Source organism: Coregonus clupeaformis, chromosome 24, assembly GCF_020615455.1.
Source record: "Coregonus clupeaformis isolate EN_2021a chromosome 24, ASM2061545v1, whole genome shotgun sequence".
Classification (NCBI taxonomy): domain Eukaryota; kingdom Metazoa; phylum Chordata; class Actinopteri; order Salmoniformes; family Salmonidae; genus Coregonus; species Coregonus clupeaformis.
In genome coordinates this window covers 15,352,421-15,376,868 of record NC_059215.1, presented here as the reverse complement: position 1 = coordinate 15,376,868, position 24,448 = coordinate 15,352,421, and the positions used below count along the sequence as shown (strand labels likewise).

General features: G+C 47.7%; 3 protein-coding genes across 3 annotated transcripts in view; 1 reads left to right on the top strand and 2 right to left on the bottom strand.

The window, feature by feature from the left end:
• Positions 1-2,755, top strand: part of LOC121587366 (leucine-rich repeat-containing G-protein coupled receptor 6) — a 164,494-nt gene extending 161,739 nt beyond the window's left edge. The window contains exon 18 of the mRNA XM_045206808.1: positions 1,072-2,755. Coding sequence (XP_045062743.1) covers positions 1,072-2,273 — 1,202 coding nt within the window. The 3' untranslated portion in view covers positions 2,274-2,755. The remainder of the gene's footprint in view (positions 1-1,071) is intronic.
• Positions 2,756-8,084: 5,329 nt separating this feature from the next.
• ube2t (ubiquitin-conjugating enzyme E2T (putative)) lies at positions 8,085-14,274 on the bottom strand. The gene is made up of 7 exons (XM_045207057.1): positions 14,142-14,274; positions 13,781-13,898; positions 13,463-13,532; positions 13,239-13,344; positions 12,797-12,895; positions 8,647-8,730; positions 8,085-8,321 (listed from the first exon to the last, which is right to left on the bottom strand). Exons 2-7 carry the CDS (start codon positions 13,887-13,889, stop codon positions 8,172-8,174), a joined length of 618 nt encoding a protein of 205 aa, XP_045062992.1. The 5' UTR covers positions 13,890-13,898; positions 14,142-14,274; the 3' UTR covers positions 8,085-8,171.
• A 1,998-nt stretch (positions 14,275-16,272) lies between these two features.
• On the bottom strand, positions 16,273-24,245 carry zgc:194242 (uncharacterized protein LOC100005854 homolog). The gene is made up of 6 exons (XM_045206807.1): positions 24,224-24,245; positions 23,571-23,714; positions 19,488-19,587; positions 18,894-18,975; positions 18,167-18,347; positions 16,273-16,469 (listed from the first exon to the last, which is right to left on the bottom strand). Exons 1-6 carry the CDS (start codon positions 24,243-24,245, stop codon positions 16,273-16,275), a joined length of 726 nt encoding a protein of 241 aa, XP_045062742.1.
• Positions 24,246-24,448: the final 203 nt, after the last annotated feature.

Genomic DNA, 24,448 nt, shown 5'->3' with positions numbered 1-24,448 from the left:
TCTATATGATAACTCTGTTCTGTCCCCCCAGTGTAGAGGTGATCTATATGATAACTCTGTTCTGTCCAGGTCCCTCCAGTGTAGAGGTGATCTATATGTTAACTCTGTTCTGTCCAGGTCCCCCCAGTGTAGAGGTGATCTATATGATAACTCTGTTCTGTCCCCCCAGTGTAGAGGTGATCTATATGATAACTCTGTTCTGTCCCTCCAGTGTAGAGGTGATCTATATGATAACTCTGTTCTGTCCAGGTCCCCCCAGTGTAGAGGTGATCTATATGATAACTCTGTTCTGTCCAGGTCCCTCCAGTGTAGAGGTGATCTATATGATAACTCTGTTCTGTCCAGGTCCCCACAGTGTAGAGGTGATCTATATGATAACTCTGTTCTGTCCAGGTCCCTCCAGTGTAGAGGTGATCTATATGATAACTCTGTTCTGTCCAGGTCCCTCCAGTGTAGAGGTGATCTATATGATAACTCTGTTCTGTCCAGGTCCCCCCAGTGTAGAGGTGATCTATATGATAACTCTGTTCTGTCCCCCCAGTGTAGAGGTGATCTATATGATAACTCTGTTCTGTCCAGGTCCCCCCAGTGTAGAGGTGATCTATATGATAACTCTGTTCTGTCCAGGTCCCTCCAGTGTAGAGGTGATCTATATGATAACTCTGTTCTGTCCAGGTCCCTCCAGTGTAGAGGTGATCTATATGATAACTCTGTTCTGTCCAGGTCCCCCCAGTGTAGAGGTGATCTATATGATAACTCTGTTCTGTCCCCCAGTGTAGAGGTGATCTATATGATAACTCTGTTCTGTCCAGGTCCCCCCAGTGTAGAGGTGATCTATATGTTAACTCTGTTCTGTCCAGGTCCCCCCAGTGTAGAGGTGATCTATATGATAACTCTGTTCTGTCCAGGTCCCCCCAGTGTAGAGGTGATCTATATGATAACTCTGTTCTGTCCAGGTCCCCCCAGTGTAGAGGTGATCTATATGATAACTCTGTTCAAGGGGTCTGAATACTTTCTGAATGCACTGTATTGTTAAAAGTAAGTCTCTCTCACCTTCTCTCGTCCGCCCAGGTCCATTCCGGCCATGTGACTCCCTGCTAGGCAGCTGGTTGGTCCGTGTGGGTCTATGGTGCATCTCCATCGTGTCTCTATTGGGGAACTCTCTCTTGCTGCTGTCGCTCTTCGGTTCGGCGGGCTATCTCTCACCGCTTCGGTTCACCACCGCCTGCATGGGCGCTGCCAACCTCCTCACCGGCGTATGCACATGCACGCTCGCCCTCGTGGACGCCCTCACGCTGGGAGAGTTTGGTCGTCATGGCGCCCGCTGGGAGTCGGGTCCCGGTTGCCAGGCGACGGGGTGGGTGTGGGTGTTTGCGTCCGAGGCGAGTGTGCTGCTGTTGACCCTGGCGGCCGTGCAGTGTAGCGTGAGCGTGACGTGCACACGGGCCTACGGGAAGACGCCCTCACACGGGAGCGCCCGTACGTGCGCGCTCTTCTGCCTCACCCTCTCTCTCACCCTGGCGTCCCTCCCTCTGGTCAATGTGGGGGAGTACGGTTCCTCCCCTCTCTGCCTGCCCTCCCCCCTGCATCCCCCCTCCCCCCACCCTCCCTCCCATCTAGGCTTCCCCCTCTCTCTGATCATGCTGAATACTCTGTGTCTGCTGATAGTGACAGCCTCATACATCCGTATGTACTGGGAGCTGCTGAGAGGAGAGTGTGAGGGGCTGTGGGACTGCAGCATGATTAAACACATCATCTGGTTGATCTTCATCAACAGTCTCCTCTACATCCCAGTAGCCTTCCTGTCTCTCTGCTCCCTGCTGGGGCTGCTTTCTCTGGGGGAGGAGGTGCTGAAGTCTGTCTTGCTCCTCCTCCAACCCCTCCCCTCCTGCCTCAACCCCCTCCTCTTCCTCCTCTTCACCCGAGACCACACCCACTTCTTGTTCTGGCCACATCCCAAGGCACGCCCCCAGTTACACCGGGACCGCACGCTTGAAGACTCGCTGGTCTCCGTGGACACGGAGAAGAGCTTGTGTTCTGATTCATCGACGCAGGTGTCACTCACCGAGGCCAACGGTGGAAGCCCCACCCTCCAACCCCGGCTGGATCCAATCAGATTCTCCCACTGCTCTTCCTCCTCCCCTGTTCCTCTGATCCCCTGCCAGACACCTTCCCCCAGCCTGAGAGAAAGAGAGATGGAGAGTGAAAGAGAGAGGGAAAGAGATATAGAGGGAGAGGGAAAGAGAGATGGAGAGAGCGAGGCAGAGTGGTAACGTATGAATCACTAAACTACAATGGGACACAATCTGGCTGTCTGGGACCCTAAGAGACATTATAAACCAACACATTCCCTAGTCCCCCTAGTCCTCTTCTCCCCTCCCTCCTTCTCTCTCCTTCCCTCCCTCCATCCCTCACTCATAGGGAGACCATTACAGAAGAACAGCAGCAGGGGGCATTTGAAAGAGCATCAGTCCTGGAGAAAGCATCTTCATTAATGTCAGCATCGCTCCACACAGAGACAGCATACACCACTATTGAAGAGCGTACTACTAGAGTCTGACTACACCAAGTACCATTAAAAGTCTGTGACTATATCACTAAGGGATACATTCAATCCAACCTGCATTAAAGTTTTTTCACAGTAGCTTTTTTTCCAATGGTCAAATTAACTCTCAGCCTGGTCTTGGGTCCTGTATAAAAACCTACAACTACTACCAGGGAAACCCCCCTCACAGGTATGGTTTCACTTTTCAGAATGTTGACTAAACATTGCTATGGCAGATTTGAATGAATCCCAGCCTAAGTGCCGTTAATAGTCTATAAGTACACACTACCATGTGCCCTACTGCCCTCACCAGTCACCAAGGGTAGCATTCAGAGGGGTCTGAAATGTGGACACTTTCCAACGCTTTGTACAGCCATATTCCAACTAATAGGCCGGGATTCATTCAAATGAAATTTCCCAGATGTTCGTGAGATGGCATTCACTGTCAACTCTGTTGATTTGATTGAATTCCAGCTCCATTACCAGCAGATGTGTGGCTGAATGAATGATATGTAGCCTGCCTAGGGTCCCTCCATAGACTGTAGATCCAATGTAGATCCAATTTAGGTAGGTGGACTTTCCAATCCTTTCAGATGAGTTGTAGTGTACAGGGGGTAGGGGACGGGTCATTTGGGATTGGGATTATCTAAAGAGGTTTTGGTGTACAGTAGGCTAGCTAGCTGGGGTCTGTTCAGAACGCTGCAGATAGAAATGTAAAGAATAGAGCTGTCCTGTCTGTTCTGTTCTACACCATAGATTTCTACGTATGTGTTTCGTAACGTTCCACTCTGCTGAACAGAGACGTGGTGATGATGTGACTACCATGTAATTGTTCCTATAGAAGGGTTGCCTGACATCATGAAAATGATGCGTGCGTCGATGGGGCAGAAGGTCGTGGGCTGTTATATGATTCAAGTTTCAACTTTTATTTGCCACGTACATTACAACAGATGTAAAACAGTGAAATGATTTCCTTGAGAGCTCTTTTCCCAACAATGCAGTGATTAAAATAATAATATAGAATAGAAAATCTAATAAATAAATGTATAACTACGATGCGAGTTAAAAAACACGAGAACGCAAGTATATACAGGTCAGTGTCAGTACCTTATTCAATGTGCAGGGGTACTGGAGTGGTTGGATATACAGGTCAGTGTCAGTACCTTATTCAATGTGCAGGGGTACTGGAGTGGTTGGATATACAGGTCAGTGTCAGTACCTTATTCAATGTGCAGGGGTACTGGAGTGGTTGGATATACAGGTCAGTGTCAGTACCTTATTCAATGTGCAGGGGTACTGGAGTGGTTGGATATACAGGTCAGTGTCAGTACCTTATTCAATATGCAGGGGGTACTGGAGTGGTTGGATATACAGGTCAGTGTCAGTACCTTATTCAATGTGCAGGGGTACTGGAGTGGTTGGATATACAGGTCAGTGTCAGTACCTTATTCAATGTGCAGGGATACTGGAGTGGTTGGATATACAGGTCAGTACCTTATTCAATGTGCAGGGGTACTGGAGTGGTTGGATATACAGGTCAGTACCTTATTCAATGTGCAGGGGTACTGGAGTGGTTGGATATACAGGTCAGTACCTTATTCAATGTGCAGGGGTACTGGAGTGGTTGGATATACAGGTCAGTACCTTATTCAATGTGCAGGGGTACTGGAGTGGTTGGATATACAGGTCAGTACATTATTCAATGGCAGGGGTACTGGAGTGGTTGGATGTACAGGTCAGTGTCAGTACCTTATTCAATGTGCAGGGGTACTGGAGTGGTTGGATATACAGGTCAGTACCTTATTCAATGTGCAGGGGTACTGGAGTGGTTGGATATACATGTCAGTACCTTATTCAATGTGCAGGGGTACTGGAGTGGTTGGATATACAGGTCAGTGTCAGTACCTTATTCAATGTGCAGGGGTACTGGAGTGGTTGGATATACAGGTCAGTACCTTATTCAATGTGCAGGGGTACTGGAGTGGTTGGATATACAGGTCAGTACCTTATTAAATGTGCAGGGGTACTGGAGTGGTTGGATATACAGGTCAGTGTCAGTACCTTATTCAATGCAGGGGTACTGGAGTGGTTGGATATACAGGTCAGGGTACCTTATTCAATGTGCAGGGGTACTGGAGTGGTTGGATATACATGTCAGTACCTTATTCAATGTGCAGGGGTCACTGGAGTGGTTGGATATACAGGTCAGTGTCAGTACCTTATTCAATGTGCAGGGGTACTGGAGTGGTTGGATATACAGGTCAGTACCTTATTCAATGTGCAGGGGTACTGGAGTGGTTGGATATGGCAGGTCAGTACCTTATTAAATGTGCAGGGGTACTGGAGTGGTTGGATATACAGGTCAGTACCTTATTCAATGTGCAGGGGTACTGGAGTGGTTGGATATACAGGTCAGTACCTTATTCAATGTGCAGGGGTACTGGAGTGGTTGGATATACAGGTCAGTGCCAGTACCTTATTCAATGTGCAGGGGTACTGGAGTGGTTGGATATACAGGTCAGTACCTTATTCAATGTGCAGGGGTACTGGAGTGGTTGGATATACAGGTCAGTACCTTATTCAATGTGCAGGGGTACTGGAGTGGTTGGATATACAGGTCAGTGTCAGTACCTTATTCAATGTGCAGGGGTACTGGAGTGGTTGGATATACAGGTCAGTACCAGTACCTTATTCAATGTGCAGGGGTACTGGAGTGGTTGAGGTGGGTTTATATATAAAAAGTGACTGGTAGCAGGATTAATAATAATAATAATAATAATAATAATAATATAGCAGTGTAAACAGGGCTGAAGTGACTGGTAACAGGAATATATAAATACTATGGTAATATACTAATGGTAATATATACAATACCAGTCAAAAGTTTGGACACACCTACTCATTCCAGGGTTTTTCTTTATTTTTACTATTTTCTACATTGTAGAATAATAGTGAAGACATAAAAAATATGAAATAACACATATGGAATCATGTAGTACCCAAAAAAGTGTTAAACAAATCAAAATATATTTTATATTTGAGATTCTTCAAAGTAGCCACCCTTTGCCTTGATGACAGCTTTGCACACTCTTGGCATTCTCTTAACCAGCTTCATGAGGTAGTCACCTGTAATGCATTTAAATTAACAGATGTGCCTTGTTAAAAGTTAATTTGTGGAATTTCTTAATGCGTTTGAGCCAATCAGTTGTGTTGTGACAAGGTATGAGTGGTATTCAGAAGATAGCCCTATTTGGTAAAAGACCAAGTCCATATTATGGCAAGAACAGCTCAAATAAGCAAAGAGAACGACAGTACATCATTACTTTAAGACATGAAGGTCAGTCAATACGGAAAATATGTTTCTTCAAGTGCAGTCGCAAAAACCATCAAGCGCTATGATGAAATTGGCTCTCATGAGGACAGCCACATGAAAGGAAGACCCAGAGTTACTTCTGCTGCAGAGGATAACTTCATTAGAATGAACTGTACCTCATATTGCAGCCAAAATAAATGCTTCATTAGAGTTAAAGTAACAGACACATTTCAATATCAACTGTTCAGAGGGGCGTGAATCAGTCCTTCATGGTCGAATTTGAGATTTTTGGTTCCAACTGCCGTGTCTTTGTGAGACGCAGAGTAGGAGAACGGATGATCTCCGCATGTGTGGTTCCCACCGTGAAACATGGAGGTGTGATGGTGCTTTGCTGGTGACACCATCAGTGATTTATTTAGAATTCAAGGCACACTTAACCAGCATGGCTACCACAGCATTCTGCAGTGATACGCCATCCCATCTGGTTTGGGCTTAGTGGGACTATGATTTGTTTTTCAACAGGACAATGACCCAAAACACACCTCCAGGCTGTGTAAGGGCTATTTTACCAAGAAGGAGAGTGATGGAGTGCTGCATCAGATGACCTGGCCTCCACAATCCCCTGACCTCAACCCAATTGAGATGGTTTGGGATGAGTCGGACGGCAGAGTGAAGGAAAAGCAGCCAACAAGTGCTCAGCATATGTGGGAACTAATTCAAGACTGTTGGAAAAGCATTCCAGGTGAAGCTGGTTGAGAGAATGCCAAGAGTGTGCAAAGCTGTCATCAAGGCAAAGGGTGGCTAATTTGAAGAATCTCAAATAAAATAATGTTTAACACTTTTCTGGTTACTACATGATTCCATATGTGTTATTTCATAGTTTTGATCTCTTCACTATTATTCTATTCTACAATGTAGCTCAGTTGGTAGAGCATGGCGCTTGCAATGGCAGGGTTGTGGGTTCGATTCCCACGGGGGGCCAGTATGAAAACGTATGCACTCACTAACTAAATAACTAATAAATGCACCCTGGAATACCGTCCAGCCCTGCGAGTGTTGACCAGATTAAAAACCTCAGAGAGCGAGATCACCCAGTCCTCTGGGACGGCGGGGGCCCTCGTGTACGACTCTGTGAGGTTTTTGCCAAAGCGTTTACAAAATGCATTTAGTTCGTCTGGTAGAGGCATCTAGGTCAGATAGCTAGCAACAATGACAAGAAGCTCCCATTTGGGGAATCGCAGGTGGCTCATTTTATCTGGTTCCTGATACAATGTCTTGTTTTGAGGTGTTTGGACTGACGTCAAGTTTATGCTAATAAGGCTCAAATTCGCTAGTTAACTAGCAACTGTAACGACATATTTGAGACAAGTTCTCATTGTACAAATGTATTTATGTTTTCAAATAAAACATTGGAGATGAAATATAGTTTAGTTGTCAACAGTCTAAGCCAACCCCGTCTGTTTTGCCCCATAGTTGCGCACGCATCAGTTTTGTTGCTAAACAAACAACCCTTCTATAAACCCCCATGTTCCCTTTGTTATATCATAATAAGTATAAAATGTGATATGATTCAGATATATAACCTGTAGTTTGTTACAAACTGACTTGTTCCTTTGGATGTACATACGTTCTGGTTGTCAGGATGTTAAAGTTATATTTGAATAATAATAGTTTCATTGAGATGACTGATCTTTGTTTTTTATTTTATGCTCATGTGTTTATAAAATAAAATGACTGTTTAACTCCGTTAGGTTCCAACATTTTAATAAGAAAACAAGCATCTAAGCATTATATTAAGGCCTCGTTACAGCATCATTATATTAAGGCCTCATTAAAGTTTTTCCACAGTAGCTCTTTATCCAATGGTCAAATTAACTCTCAGCCTGGTCTTGGGTCCTGTATAAAAACCTACAACTACTACCAGGGAAACCCCCCTCACAGGTATGGTTTCACTTTTCAGAATTACAAGTGTGTGGGCACGGGATGAATATTGTAAATAAAAAAGACACTGCGTAAACATTGCTATTGCGGGTTTGAATGAATCCCTGCCTTAGTCTGTGCATAACTATATAAAGGGAAAAACTCAAAACACTTTAAAATACAATTGTGGTCCTCTGTAGCTCAATTGGTAGAGCACGGCGCTTGTAACGCCAGGGTAGTGGATTCGATCCCTGGGACCACCCATACGTAAAAATGTAAGCACACATGACTGTAAGTCGCTTTGGATAAAAGCGTCTGCTAAATGGCATATTATTTATTATTATTACAATCTGAAGTAACACAAGGGGACAGGAGCACAAAACGTGTAACGTGTTACAGACATGTTCTCTTGGGGTGCTGGGGGTGCTGGGGGCCCTGGGGGTGCTGGGGGTGCGCCTCGGTCTTGTCCTTCTGAGCTTCTCTCTTGACGGCCGACGGCTGGACCTGAGCCTCTACACTGTCCACGGTCTCCACCACACCACCCTACACACACACAGTATTAATTAACTGCTGAAGGCAAGCATCTTAAAATGTATTAAATGCGATTCAAATGAATTAATGAACTAAGTCAGGAGCTATTTAAAATCATTGAACAGCATAAGGTCTGTATCTACAGTTCCCTTACTAAAATGGGGTGGTATTGTTCTACAAATAGAGGCACCATAACATTACTACGGAATTACAGCACCACCTTGTGGCGAAGAAGACATTACTACATTGACATGGAGTTACAGCACCACCTTGTGGCGAGAAGACATTACTGCATAGAGTCACTACGGTCCACATATCTAACAACCTGTAACATTACCTTGTTGTTCTGTACAGCGTGTTTCTCTGTCCACCTCTTGGCCTTCTCCAGATACACCTGCTTGCTGTACTTCAACTCTGATGACTGGGAGAGAAACATAACTCAGTGTAAGAGACATAATATACCGAGGGTGTCTCAGGAGAGTTGGAATACGAAAAAAAAACACATTTCCAATTAAATAGGACAAACATAAGCACCCACCAAAATTATGAATTATACTGAACAAAAATATAAAAAACGGAACATGGAACAATTTCAAAGATTTTACAGAGTTACAGTTCAAATAAGGAAAATCAGTCAATTGAAATAAATTCATTAGGCCCTAATCTATGGCTTTCACTTGACTGGGCAGGGGCGCAGCCATGGGTGGGCCTGGGAGGGCATAGGCCCACCCACTGGGGAGCCAGGCCTAGCCAATCAGAATAAAGCCCACAAAAAGGCACACCCTCTGACGAACCCGCAAGTGAAGAAGCCGGATGCGAAGGGCTGCCGTGGTTACACGTGGTCTGCTGTTCTGAGGCCGGCTGGACGTACTGCCAAATTATCTAAAATGACGTTGGAGGCAGCTTATGGTAGAGGAATTATCCAAAAATTATCTGGCAACAGCTCTGATGGACATTCCTGTAGTCAGCATGCCAGTTGCACGCTCCCTCAAAACTTGAGACATCTGTGGCATTGTGTTGTGTGACAAAACATAAATAAATGGTGTGGCCTTTTATTGTCCCCAGCACAAGGTGCACCTGTGTAATGATCATGCTGTTTAATCAGCTTCTTCACATGCCACCCCTGTCAGGTGGATGGATTATCTTGGAAAAGGAGAAATGCTCACTAACAGGGATGGAAACAAACTAACAGGGACGGAAACAAATGAATGCACAACATCAGCGAAATAAGGTTTTTGTGTGGAAAATGTTTATTTATTTATTTACTCATGAAAAACATGTGACCAACACTTGTTCAGTGTAGAAAGCTCAGTGTGTGAGACGGATAACTGTGTGAGGGCTATAGGAACAATATTAACTCTCTAGCATGGCGTTTGCAACGCCAGGGTTGTGGGTTCGATAAAATAATGTATGTGCTAACTGTAAGTCGCTCTGGATAAACTTAGATGACTAAAATGTAAATGATGTAACATCTCATTCCAAAATGATGGGCATTAATCTGGAGTTGGTCCCCCTTTGCTGCTATAACAGCCTCCACTCTTCTGGGAAGGCTTTCCACTAGATGTTGGAACATTGCTGTGGGGACTTGCTTCCATTCAGCCACAAGACCATTAGTGAGGTCGGGCACTGATGTTGGGCGATTAGGCCTGGCTCGCAGTCGGCGTTCCAATTCATCCCAAAAGGTGTTTGACAGGTTGAGGTCAGGCCTCTGTGCAAGCCAGTCAAGTTCTTCCACACCGATCTCGACAAACCATTTCTGTATGGACCTGGCTTTGTGCATTGGGCCATTGTCATGCTGAAACAGGAAAGGGCCTTCCCCAAACTGTTGCCACAAAGTTTCAAGCACAGAATCTTCTAGAATGTCATTGTATGCTGTAGCGTTAAGATTTCCCTTCACTGGAACTAAGGGGCCTAGCCCGAACCATGAAAAACATCCCCAGACCATTATTCCTCCTCCACCAAACTTTACAGTTGGCACTATGCATTTGGGAAGGTAGCATTCTCCTGGCATCCGCCAAACACGTTTTTACGTGTCCAAGTCAATAACCAACATGCAGAAACAGTTCGGACTGCCAGGTGGTGAAGCGTGATTCATCACTTCAGAGAACGCGTTTCCACTGCTCCGAGCCAGGCATGGGGATCTTAGGCCATGGAAACCCGGTTAATGAACCTCCCGACTAACAGTTCTTATGCTGACGTTTCTTTCAGAGGCAGTTTGGAACTCGGTAGTGAGTGTTGCAACTGAGGACAGACTATTTGTAAGCGCTTCAGCACTCCGTGGTCCCGTTCTGTGAGCTTGTGTGGCCTGCCACTTCGCAGCTGAGCCGTTGTTGCTCCTAGACGTTTCCACTTAACAATAACAGCACTTACAGTTGACAGGGGCAGCTCTAGCAGGGCAGAAATTTCACGAACTGACTTGTTGGAAAGGTGGCATCCGATGACGGTGCCACGTTGAAAGTCACTGAGCTCTTCAGTACGGGCCATTCTACTGCTAATGTTTGTCTATGGAGATTGCATGGCTGTGTGCTCGATTTGATACACCTGTCAGCAACGGGTGTGGCTGAAATAGCCGAATCCACTAATTTGAAGGGGTGTCCACATACCTTTATATATATATAGTGTTTATCAGCTATGAGGTCAGTCTTTAGGAAAGTATTCAGACCCCTTGACTTTTTCCACATTTTGTTACAGCCTTATTCTAAAAAATGTATTTATATTTGTTTAGGTCCTCATCAATCTACACACAATACCCCATTATGACAAAGTGAAAAACTGGTTTTTCAAAATTTTTGCAAATGTATTAAATAAAAACACAGAAATACCTTATTTACATAAGTATTCAGACCCTTTGCTATGACACTAAAAATTGAGCCCAGGTGCATCCTGTTTCCATTGATCATCCTTGAGGTGTTTCTACAACTTGATTGGAGTCCAGCTGTGGTAAACTCAATTGATTGGACAATTGAAGGCACACACCTGTCTATATAAAGTCCCACAGTTGACAGTGCATGTCAGAGCAAAAACCAAGCCACGAAGCCGAAGAAATTGTCCGTAGAGCTCCAAGCCAGGATTGTGTCGAGGCACAGATCTGGGGAAGGGTACCAAAACATTTCTGCAGAATTGAAGGTCCCCAAGAACACAGTGGCCTCCATTATTCTTAAATGGAAGAAGTTTGGAACCACCAAGACTCTTCCTAGAGCTGGCCGCCCGGCCAAAATGAGCAATCGGGGGAGAAGGGCCTTGGTCAGGGAGGTGACCAAGAACCCGATGGTCACTGACAGAGCTCCAGAGTTCCTCTGTGGAGATGGGAGAACCTTCCAGAAGGACAACCATCTCTGCAGCACTCCACCAATCAGGTCTTTATGGTAGAGTGGCCAGACGGAAGCCACTCCTCAGTAAAAGGCACATGACAGCCCCGCTTGGAGTTTGCCAAAAGGCACCTAAAGACTCTCAGACCATGAGAAACACGATTCTCTGGTCTGATGAAACCAAGATTGAACTCTTTGGCCTGAATGCCAAGCGTCACGTCTGGAGGAAACCATCCCTACGGTGAAGCATTGTGGTGGCAGCATCATGCTGTGGGGATGTTTTTCAGCGGCAGGGACTGGGAGACTAGTCAGGATCGAGGGAAAGATGAACGGAGCAAAGTACAGAGAGATCCTTGATGAAAACTTGCTCCAGAGCACTCAGGACCTCAGACTGGGGCGAAGGTTCACCTTTCAACAGGACAACGACCCTAAGCACAAAGCCAAGACAACGCAGGAGTGGCTTCGGGACAAGTCTCTGAATGTCCTTGAGTGGCCCAGCCAGAGCCCGGAGTTGAACCCGATCGAACATCTCTGGAGAGACCTGAAAATAGCTGTGCAGCGACGCTCCCCATCCAACCTGACAGAGCTTGAGAGGATCTGCAGAGAAGAATGGGAGAAACTCCCCAAATACAGGTGTACCAAGCTTGTAGCGTCATACCCAAGAAGACTCGAGGCTGTAATCGCTGCCAAAGGTGCTTCAACGAAGTACTGAGTAAATGGTCTGAATACTGATGTAAATGTGTTATATTTCATTTTTTTTACTTTGAATAAATTTGCTAACATGTCTAAAAAGCTGTTTTTGCTTTGTCATTATGGGGTATTGTGTGTAGATTGAGGGGAAAAAACAATGTAGCGGTAATCAATTTTAGAATAAGGATGTAACGTAACAAAATGTGGAAAACGTCAAGGGGTCTGAATACTTTCCGAATGCCCTGTATATGAGCTATGGGGTCAGTATGTCTGATTTAACAGCTATGGGGTCATTCTGAGTTTAACAGAGGTTAGATCGTACTGGTAAGCTCACTCCAAAACTTGAAATGTTGCCGGCCACATTGGTACGCACCTTTTCAGGGGCGCAACTGGTTAGTACATTGTCAAGCAGGGCGGTAACCTGTGTTTGAGTCGTTGTACGGACAGTGAAGGAGCAAAGTGACCTTGGTCAGTGTGTGTGTTACTCACTATGTCAGCCATGAGTGGGTCGTCCAGGTTGGGTTCAACCATCAGCAGCTGTATGGAGGTGAGCACTGTAGAGATGTTCAGGGAAGGTTTCCACGCACCCTACACACACACACACACACACACACACACACACACACACACACACACACACACACACACACACACACACACACACACACACACACACACACACACACACACACACACACACACACACACACACACATGGTTACACATGGGGTGCCACCCTGGGAAGTAGTGAGTGTGTCGTGGGTTACATTTCACTGGGTGGTGGAGTGTGTGTTTGTTGCGTGGGTGTTACCCTGGGTGGTAGTTTGAGTGTGTGTTTGCGTGGGTGTTACCCTGGGTGGTAGTTTGAGTGTGTGTTTGCGTGGGTGTTACCCTGGGTGGTAGTTTGAGTGCGTGTTTGCGTGGGTGTTACCCTGGGTGGTAGTTTGAGGGCGTCGTGACAGATGCGACCAGTGTTGTCTATGTTGGGGTGGTAGATGGGGGTCAGGAACCTCATCTTAGGGGGCTCGAAGGGATACCTGGAGGGTTAGGAGAGAATCATCATTACGCAATCAAGATCATTGTACCTAAAAGGTGTACTAGACCTGTATCTACTCAGAGATTTTAGTGTTTTATTATGTCAGAGTCACATGATACCTGTCTGGAACCTTGATCTCCAGTGAGAAGACTCCTCCTTCAAATGGAGTCTCGGCTCCACCCACTATCTCTGCACAGGACAGGAGAGTATCAACACCTATAGACGTTTATATCTATATAAAACTACATCATTGATCACTACTATAATTCATGTCTATAATATACGGTCTATATAATAGATAATTGATCAACACCAATAGGCTATCAATGGCTGATGCATGAAAATAGTTACTTCAACACGTATACTAGCACCCACCGAGAGGCTACATAACCGTACGATTGACTGATCGATAAGTTGATTGATTGATAGCTACTCACGGGCCCGGAGCTCGTCCATCTGCCCCTCCGTCTGCCAGCACGTAATCCCCGGTGAAGGCTCCGTGCTCATCATGTGCAGCTCTCGCTTTAAACGTGAGGTCCTCTGCATTCTCTAGCTCTGAGACACACGGTGAAATAAATGTTTAACTAGTTAACTAACTCGTTACTTAGCTAACTTCAGACTAACGAAGTGACAAAACTTTAAACGGCAGAAGTCTGAATAGTTAGCTATCTACCTTACCCATATAACGTTACAGTAGCTAGCTAGAAGCTTTGTGTCAACTAAGGCTAGCCATGATGCTAAAACGAGCTGGACATTTGTTGGGTATATTATTATCGACAGTTTGTCATTTGGGCTTACCTGGACAAAATACTATGTCGTTTTCCGCTTCAAATATACCTGTAGGCGAGACTTTTAGCGAAAGAAAATAGAAGCTACCTAGGTAGTATCTGAAGGGGCGTTTGACAGAACGTTTCGATTTTCCCTCCTTATACGTCACCGGAAATGCGCCTTTGGTGAAGTGCATTGTGAGTGATGTAGTTCATTGGCAGAATGTAGAAAACTTCTGATAGAAAATTGTAGGCTATCTACCAGAGCTTCATCCAAATGATAGAATAATGACACTAAGTCAAAATACATATATTCCGATTTATTTGAAAAACAAAAGTGAGACAAGGTTGCCAAGATTTATTCTAATACTAGCAGTCAAACAAGGAAATGGTTCCAATCGTTTTTCCACCATTCATTTTTTTTTTCCATAGAGGATTTTAGAAACACTTAAAATAAGGGCTGTGTTTTGTGTAGGCTTACCCTGGAGTGACGTTTTGATAACCGTGTAAATCTCTCTAGGAAAATGTGACTTTTATCAAGTTTGGTGGGGGAGGAATAATGTTCTGGGGCTGTTTTTCATGGTTCGTGCTACGCCCCTTAGTTCCAGTGAAGGGAGATCTTATAGCTACAATGATGTTCTAGACGATTCTGTGCTTCCAACTTTGTGGCAACAGAGCCAGGCCTAATGGCCCGACATCAGTTCCCAACCTCACTAATGCTCTTTGTGGCTGAATGGAAGCAAGTCCCCGCAGCAATGTTCCAACATCTAGTGGAAAGCCTTCCCAGAAGAGTGGAGGCTGTTATAGCAGCAAAGTGGGACCAACTCCATATTAATGCCTATGATTTTGGAATGAGATGTTTGATGAGAAGGTGTCCATATACTTATGGTCATGTAGTGTAGATCTGAATTAAATGTATACAAATCTAAAAGTAAAAAAATCAATCAATCAATCAAATGTATTAATAAAGCCCTTTTTACATCAGCAGATGTGCTTATACTGAAACCCAGCCTAAAACCCCAGAGAGTAAACAATGCAGATGAAGAAGCAGGGTGGCTAGGAAGACTTCTAGAAAGGCTGGAACCTAGGAAGAAACCTAGAGAGGAACCAGGCTCTGAGGGGTGACCAGTCCTCTACTGGCTGTACTGGGTAGAGAGGAACCAGGCTCTGGTGGTGACCGTCCTCTACTTGGTAGAGATGACCAGCCTCTACTGGCTGTACTGGTAGAGAGGAACCAGGCTCTGAGGGGTGACCAGTCCTCTACTGGCTGTACTGGGTAGAGAGGAACCAGGCTCTGAGGGGTGACCAGTCCTCTACTGGCTGTACTGGGTAGAGAGGAACCAGGCTCTGAGGGGTGGCCAGTCCTCTTCTGGCTGCGCCAGGTGGAGATTATAAGAGCACATGGCCATTAAGGGTAGATCGTTCTTCAAGATGTTTAAACGTTTCAAAGTCAACTAATGCGAGATCATCAGCCTCTACCATATGGACGCATAGATACACCGTGATCCATTGGTGGCTAAAGAAATGAGTGCATGGAACTCTTAGCCTATAGGCCAATGCAGCATAACTTCCATTGCTCTTTCACACCGAGGATTGGTGATTATCGAGGGGGAGATTATTGGAAAGATTTTTTTAAATAGCTTACTATGAGGAACTATAGTTTTAATATATTATCATTCACAATGGATGTTAAAAACATTTCCGCGCAGCAGGCCAGGTACTTCTATGCAAGCTCAGGCGCCAGCGCTCCTTCAACATTATCTGGACAGAGAAACCAGACACCTGCTCACTGCTCACATGGAGCAATCCAAACAAAAGACAATGAAAACATTTACAAATCTCGTAAATGATGGTTATGAAATAAACCAAAAGTTGTTTCTCACAAGTGTAGCCGGTTGTGAACTCTGCAAACAACGTTTCCACTCCGAGAATGAGAATGGTAAAAGACAAATTAATACACGCATTAACAGAAATTAATGTAACCAAATGATCAGTTTGGCTTATTGCCACGCCCACTGCCCAAATAGGTCTATGATCTTGTGATTTGAAACAATCCACAGCTATTTATTAAAAGAAGAAAACTATCCTTGATTCCTCAATGGCGAATGATGGTGATGAAACCCTTTTGTGTGTGTGTGCATGTGATTCTGTGTATGTGTCCATCACTTCTCAGCAGTATCATATATAGCCTGGTAGGTGATGTGTTTGTGTTGTTGATCCTCCATAGTGACCTGGTTAAACCCAGAGGCTCTCAGAGCTTCCATGTAGGCCTTGGGTTGCCAGTTCTCTGCAGGGAACTCCGATCTGGACGCAAAGCTGGCCACACTGCTCAGTCTTAGAGTGGTCCCCATCACACCTCCTACAGCAGAGAGACATTCAGAGAGGTCCCCATCTCACCTCCTACAGCAGAGAGACATTCAGAGAGGTCCCCATCACACCTCCTACAGCAGATAGACATTCAGAGAGGTCCCCATCTCACCTCCTACAGCAGAGAGACATTCAGAGAGGTCCCCATCACACCTCCTACAGCAGATAGACATTCAGAGAGGTCCCCATCTCACCTCCTACAGCAGAGAGACATTCAGGATTACAAACCTCTTACACGAGCCGGGGAAGGGTCTCTTTAATTAACTTGTAATGTTAGAGTTTAAAGTTTGTTCTCTCTCTCTCTCTCTCTCTCTCTCTCTCTCTCTCTCTCTCTCTCTCTCTCTCTCTCTCTCTCTCTCTCTCTCTCTCTCTCTCTCTCTCTCACACCAACCCTCCCCAGTCCCCACAACCACACCACACCAACCCTCCCCAGTCCCCACAACCACACCACACCAACCCTCCCCAGTCCCCACAACCACACCAACACTCCCCAGTCCACACCACACCAACCCTCCCCAGTCCCCATAACCGCACTACACCAACCCTCCCCAGTCCCTACAACCACACCACACCAACCCTCCCCAGTCCCCAGTCCCCACAACCACACCAACCCTCCCCAGTCCACACCACACCAACCCTCCCCAGTCCCCATAACCACACTACACCAACCCCTCCCAGTCCCCACTACCACACCACACCAACCCTCCCCAGTCCACACAAGCACCAACCCTCCCCAGTCCCCACAAGCACACCACACCAACCCTCCCCAGTTCACACCACACCACCCTCCCCAGTCCCCACAACCACACCACACCAACCCTACCCAGTCCCCACTACCACACCACACCAACCCTCCCAGTCCACACCACCAGTCCCCACAAGCACACCACACCAACCCTCCCCAGTCCACACCACACCAACCCTCCCCAGTCCCCACAACCACACCACACCAACCCTCCCAGTCTCCACAACCACACCACACCAACCCTCCCCAGTCTCCACAACCACACCACACCAACCCTCCCCAGTCCCCAGTCCCCACAACCACACCACACCAACTCTCCCCAGTCCCCACAACCACACCACACCAACCCTCCCCAGTCCCACAACCACACCACACCAACCCTCCCCAGTCCCACAACCACACCACACCAACCCTCCCCACTACCACACCACACCAACCTCCCCAGTCCCCAGTCCCCACAACCACACCACACCAACCCTCCCCAGTCCCCACAACCACACCACACCAACCCTCCCCAGTCCCAACAACCACACTACACCAACCCTCCCCAGTCCCCAAAACCACACCAACCCTCCCCACTACCACACCAACCCTCCCCAGTCCCCACAACCACACTGCACCAACTCTCCCCAGTCCCCACAACCATACCAACCTTCCCCAGTCCCCACAACCACACCACACCAACCCTCCCCAGTCCCCACAACCACACTACACCAACCCTCCCCAGTCCCCAAAACCACACCAACCCTCCCCAGTCTCCACAACCACACCACACCAACTCTCCCCAGTCTCCACAACCACACCACACCAACCCTCCCCAGTCTCCACAACCACACCAACCCTCCCCAGTCTCCACAACCACACCACACCAACCCTCCCCAGTCCCCACAACCACACCACACCAACCCTCCCCAGTGTCCAGTCCCCACAACCACATCCCTCACCTGGTTTCATGACTCTGTGTATCTCTGCGGCTCCCTTCCTCAGGTCTGGCCAGTAGTAGTAACAATTACAGTGGAACACCTTGTCTACCATACTCTCTGCTAGAGGCATGGCTGCCACATCACACTGATACAGAGACACCTTCCCACTGGAGACCAACTCCTTCAGACGATCACCTGCCATCTAGAGTTGAGAGGAGGAGAGGGGTGGGGAGGAGAGGGGTTAGGAGAGGGGAGAGGAGTGGGGAGGAGAGGTGGGTGGAGGTTAGGAGAGGGGAGAGGAGTGAGAGGAGGGGGGGGGGAGGAGGAGAGGAAGAGAGGGAGGAGGATGGTGGGGAGGAGAGGGGTGGGAGGAGAGGGGAGAGGAGGGGGAGGTGAGGTGGGGGGAGGTAAGGAGTGGAGGAGAGGGAGGAGGCTGGTGGGGAGGTGAGGAAAGGAAAGGGGAGAGGAGTGGAGAGGAGATTAGGAGGGAGGTCGGGAGGTGAGGAGAGGGGAGTGGGGAGGTGAGGAAAGGAAAGGGGAGAGGAGTGGAGAGGGGGAGGTGAGGAGTGGGGAGGTGAGGAAAGGAAAGGAAAGGGGAGAGGAGTGGAGAGGAGATTAGGAGGGAGGTGAGGAGAGGAGAGGAGGAGAGGAGGGGGAGGTGAGAAAACCAGTGTTGTAGTTGAGTCACTAAACTACCACCCCTCTACACATGCACACACCCTACACACTCATTTAGTCTCTATCTCACCTGGTGCATATATTGTGAATAGTCCACTCCTATGAGTCTCCCAGTAGGTTCTGTCAGTAGTGTGGCTGCAGCCTCCAGGCCCCGGCCCAGCCCCGGCCCAGCCTCCAGACCCGGCCCCGGCCCAGCCCCGGCCCAGCCCCGGCCCATGGCCCAGCCCCGGCCCAGCCTCCAGGCCCAGCCCCGGCCCATGGCCCAGCCCCGGCCCAGCCCCGGCCCAGCCTCCAGGCCCAGCCCCGGCCCATGGCCCAGCCCTGGCCCAGCCCCGGCCCAGCCTCCAGGCCCATGGCCCAGCCCCGGCCCAGCCTCCAGGCCCAGCCCCGGCCCAGCCTCCAGGCCCAGCCCCGGCCCATGGCCCAGCCCCGGCCTAGCCCCGGCCCAGCCTCCAGGCCCAGCCCCGGCCCATGGCCCGGCCCATGGCCCAGCCCCGGCCCAGCCTCCAGGCCCATGGCCCAGCCCCGGCCCAGCCTCCAGGCCCAGCCCCGGCCCAGCCCCGGCCCATGGCCCAGCCTCCAGGCCCATGGCCCAGCCCCGGCCCAGACTCCAGGCCCAGCCCCGGCCCAGCCTCCAGGCCCAGCCCCGGCCCAGCCCCGGCCCAGCCCCGGCCCATGGCCCAGCTCTAACACTGGATCTCCAGGCTGGATCCCACACAGTGACACCGCACTCTCCTCTAACACCGTGTTGTGGTAAGATCTTACTTTTTGGAGAAATGTCCTCTGGTCTGATGAAACAAAAATAGAACTGTTTGGCCATAATGACCATCGTTATGTTTGGAGGAAAACGGGGGTTGCTTGCAAGCCGAAGAACACCATCCCAACCGTGAAGCACGGGGTGGCAGCATCATGCTGTGGGGGTGCTTTGCTGCAGGAGGGACTGGTACACTTCACAAAATAGATGGCATCATGAGGAAGGAAAATTATGTGGATATATTGAAGCAACATCTGAAATATGAAAGCTGATCTACCCCTTAAAAAAAATAAAAAAATCTCAAGACATCAGTCAGGAAGTTAAAGCTTGGTCGCAAATGGGTCTTCCAAATGGACAATGACCCCAAGCATACTTCCAAAGTTGTGGCAAAATGGCTTAAGGACAACAAAGTCAAGGTATTGGAGTGGCCATCACAAAGCCCTGACCTCAATCCTATAGAAAATGTGTGGGCAGAACTGAAAAAGCGTGTGCGAGCAAGGAGGCCCACAAACCTGACTCAGTTACACCAGCTCTGTCAGGAGGAATGGGCCAAAATTCACCCAACTTATTGTGGGAAGCTTGTGGAAGGCTACCCGAAATGTTTGACCCAAGTTAAACAATTTAAAGGCAATGCTACCAAATACTAATTGAGTGTATGTAAACTTCTGACCCACTGGGAATGTGATGAAATAAATAAAAGCTGAAATAAATAATTATCTCTACTATTATTCTGACATTTCACATTCTTAAAATAAAGTGGTGATCCTAACTGACCTAAGACAGGGACTTTTTACTAGGATTAAATGTCAGGAATTGTGAAAAACGGAGTTTAAATGTATTTGGCTAAGGTGTATGTAAACTTCCAACTTCAACTGTACATTAGAAGTCTCAAGGTCATTGGCCACAGATAAAATGACGTCAAATCACGTTATATCTACCTTAGCTTTGATTGGACTGATCAAGTCAACATCATAATTTCAAAATCTTAGCTAGCAAGCTAGACAAGCAGTCATCATTACATTTTACATTTACATTTACGTCATTTAGCAGACGCTCTTATCCAGAGCGACTTACAGTTAGTGAGTGCATAAATTATATATATATATATATATATATTTTTTTTTTTCTTCACGAAACGAACCCACAACCCTGGCGTTGCAAACGCCATGCTCTACCAACTGAGCTACATCCCTGCCGGCCATTCCCTCCCCTACCCTGGACGACGCTGGGCCAATTGTGCGCCGCCCCATGGGTCTCCCGGTCGCGGCCGGCTACAACAGAGCCTGGATTTGAACCAGGATCTCTAGTGGCACAGCTAGCACTGCGATGCAGTGCCTTAGACCACTGCGCCACTCATGCATCAAGTTGGCAATCTAGTGGCAAATCCTTTTCAATCCTTGTCATTAGGGGAGGGTTTGGCTGGCCGGGATGTCCTTGTCTCATCGTGCTCTAGCGACTCCTTGTGGCGGGCCGGTCGGTCGACTTCGGTCGTCAGTTCGACAGTGTTTCCTCCGTCACATTGGTGCGGCTGGCTTTCGGGTTAAGCGAGCAGTGTGTCAAGAAGCAGTGCGGCTTGGCTCTCAACCTTCGCAGAGTCCGTAGGGGAATTGCAGCGATGAGACAAGATCATAACTAATTGGATATCATGAAAAAGGGGGTAACGCCATGGGCCAAAAAAGACTTCAGTGAGTTCAAGACAACTGGGAACTCGGATAAAACTAGCGCAGACTGGGAAAATACGGAAAATAATTTTGAACGGTCATCAATCTTTCTAGAGCCCTCAAGAAGGACCGCCGCGCCACCTTCCTGTTCAAGTTTTGGAAAGGCACACACCTGTCTATATAAGGTCCCACAGTTGACAGTGCAGGTCAGAGCAAAAACCAAGCCATGAGGTCAAAGGAATTGTCCGTAGAGCTCTGAGATAGGATTGTGTCGAGGCACAGATCTGGGGAAGGGTACCAAAACATTTCTGCAGCATTGAAGATCCCCAAGAACACAGTGGCCTCCATCATTCTTAAATGGAAGAAGTTTGGAACCACCAAGACTCTTCCTAGAGCTGACTACCCGACCAAACTGAGCAATCAGGGGAGAAGGGCCTTGGTCAGGGAGGTGACCAAGCTCCAGAGTTTCTCTTTGGAGATGGGAGAACCTTCCAGAAGGACAACCATCTCTGCAGCACTCCACCAATCAAGCCTTTATGGTAGAGTGGCCAGACGGAAGCCACTCCTCAGTAAAAGGCACATGACAGCCCGCTTGGAGTTTGCCAAAAGGCACCTAAAGGACTCTCAGACTATGAGAAAAAAGATTCTCTGGTCTGATGAAACCAAGATTGAACTCTTTGACCTGAATGCTAAGCGTCACATCTGGAGGAAACCTGGCACCATCCCTACGGTGAAGCATGGTGGTGGCAGAATCATGCTGTGGGGATGTTTTTCAGCGGCAGGGACTGGGAGACTAGTCAGGATCGAGGGAAAGATGAATGGAGCAAAGTACAGAGAGATCCTTGATGAAAACCTGCTCCAGAGCGAGCCAGGACCTCAGACTGGGGCGAAGGTTCACCTTCCAACAGGACAGGAGAGACCTGAAAATAGCTGTGCAGCGACGCTCCCCAAGAATGGGAGAAACTCCCCAAATATAGGTGTGCCAAGCTTGTAGCGTCATACCCAAGAAAACTCGAGGCTGTAATCGCTGCCAAAGGTGCTTCAACAAAGTACTGAGTAAAGGGTCTGAATACTTATTTAAATGTGACATTTCAGTTTTTTTTTTTTTATACATTTGCAAAAATGTCTATAAGCCTGTTTTTGCTTTGTCATTATGGGGTATTGTGTGTAGATTATTGAGGAAAAATAACATTTAATCAATTTTAGAATAAGGCTGTAATGTAACAGAATGTCGAAAAATTCAAGGGGTCTGAATACTTTCCGAATGCACTGTATTTGCATACGTTATGGTCTTGTGAAGGCTGGCTGAATTCTGGCAAAGAGTATGTTCTTTTATCTCAGCATGTCTATAGATTCTCCCTTCTCCCTGTTTTTTTGGGCTTGGAAATGTTGATACTGGAGACTGTTTTCTTAAGAAACTGCGTAACCAAGCATTTATAGCGGCTAAGAAATGCTTTGCCATTAATTGGAAGGTTGGTTATCCTCCCACATGTCAAGTTATGTATTAGTAGATTTGATTTATTACCAGATTAAGGGTCTACTGGGCAACTTTCATAAGGTCTGGATGCCTTCTATGGAATACAGTACGACTAAAGGAGTCTGTCCTGAAAACAGGCCCACGTCAGGGGAGGTCTAGATGCCTTCTATGGAATACAGTACGACTAAAGGAGTCTGTCCTGAAAACAGGCCCACGTCAGGGGAGGTCTGGATGCCTTCTATGGAATACAATACGACTAAAGGAGTCTGTATTGAAAACACGCCCACGTCAGGGGAGATACCTATTAGGCAATCCCTAGCTGCTGGGCTGCTCAGTCCTGGCCCTGGGGGTCTGCTGGGCTGCTCAGTCCTGGCCCTGGGGGTCTGCTGGGCTGCTCAGTCCTGGCCCTGGGGGTCTGCTGGGCTGCTCAGTCCTGGCCCTGGGGGTCTGCTGGGCTGCTCAGTCCTGGCCCTGGGGGTCTGCTGGGCTGCTCAGTCCTGGCCCTGGGGGTCTGCTGGGCTGCTCAGTCCTGGCCCTGGGGGTCTGCTGGGCTGCTCAGTCCTGGCCCTGGGGGTCTGCTGGGCTGCTCAGTCCTGGCCCTGGGGGTCTGCTGTACTGTTGTCACTCTGGCCTTGGCCTAATACACCCAACACCAATAAATGAATGTTTCACTAAGATCGTAAAGCTGAGTGGGGTGTGTTGGGTTGGGGCGCTGCAGGGTGGTGGACCCCTAGGGAGAGGACAGGGTGACGTTGGGTTGGGGTGCTGCAGGGTGGGGGACCCCTAGGGAGAGGACAGGGCGACGTTGGGTTGGGGCGCTGCAGGGTGGGGGACCCTAGGGAGAGGACAGGGTACCCGTCGTTGGGTTGGGGCGCTGCAGGGTGGGGGACCCTAGGGAGAGGACAGGGTGACGTTGGGTTGGGGCTGCTGCAGGGTGGGGGACCCCTAGGGAGAGGACAGGGTCGACGTTGGGTTGGGGCGCTGCAGGGTGGGGGACCCCTAGGGAGAGGACAGGGCGACGTTGGGTTGGGGTGCTGCAGGGTGGGGGACCCCTAGGGAGAGGACAGGGCGACCCAGCTAGATTGTGTGCAAGTAAAAAGAGGTATACAGTACTATTAGTTCTATGAGATTAATTATATGGAGGATTTTCTGTTTCTGTGTGTTCATGTATATTTGAGGTGTATGTCGGTTTTTGTGTGTTGTTTTTTTTTTTCCAAACCTTTAAAAAATGAAAGGTGGAAACTGGGAAGGAAATTGTGTTGGGAGAGAGTTTAGTTATTAACTAGACTGGTGGGCGTCGGGCGTGCAGGCGGCTCGGGCTGGCTGGTTGGTCTGGCTGAAATTTGATATCAAGGATGTCTTAATAAAGACAATCAAAAGTATTTGTATTTTTTCAAGAGTTTGTTAGGCTATTGGTTAAAGGTGCAACACAATATGTATTATTGAATTACCTTTGATCTAGTTAAATCTTATGAATCACTTAAACATATTTAATAATTATATCTTACCTAGCTTTATGACTGTGGGCATTTTTGCTTAATTTCTGTTCTATATAGAGATGACATATTGGATTGTGTAAAAATGCAGGAAATGATATTTAGATGCCCAGATCCCCAGGTTATGTCCCCCCCACTCCTAAAACCAAAGTGGTGCTCCTGTCTAGATCATTTCATTGAGAGAAAAATAAAGTTTTTCTGTACACAGCAGGTTCGGCTGATTGCACTTTTATCACG

Coding starts and splice junctions, on each gene's coding strand:
- ube2t (XM_045207057.1), bottom strand. CDS start 13,889: ATGCAGAGGACCTCACGTTTAAAGCGAGAGCTGCACATGATGAGCACG. Junction 12,896..13,238: donor CCCTCAAACTACCACCCAGG/GTAACACCCACG, acceptor GTGTGTGTGTAG/GGTGCGTGGAAACCTTCCCT. Junction 8,731..12,796: donor ACCCACTCATGGCTGACATA/GTGAGTAACACA, acceptor TTTCTCTCCCAG/TCATCAGAGTTGAAGTACAG.
- zgc:194242 (XM_045206807.1), bottom strand. CDS start 24,245: ATGCCCACAGTCATAAAGCTAG. Junction 23,715..24,223: donor GCCCACAGTCATAAAGCTAG/GTAAGATATAAT, acceptor TCCTCTCCCTAG/GGGTCCCCCACCCTGCAGCG. Junction 19,588..23,570: donor GCGCCCCAACCCAACGACGG/GTACCCTGTCCT, acceptor TTCTCCAAAAAG/TAAGATCTTACCACAACACG.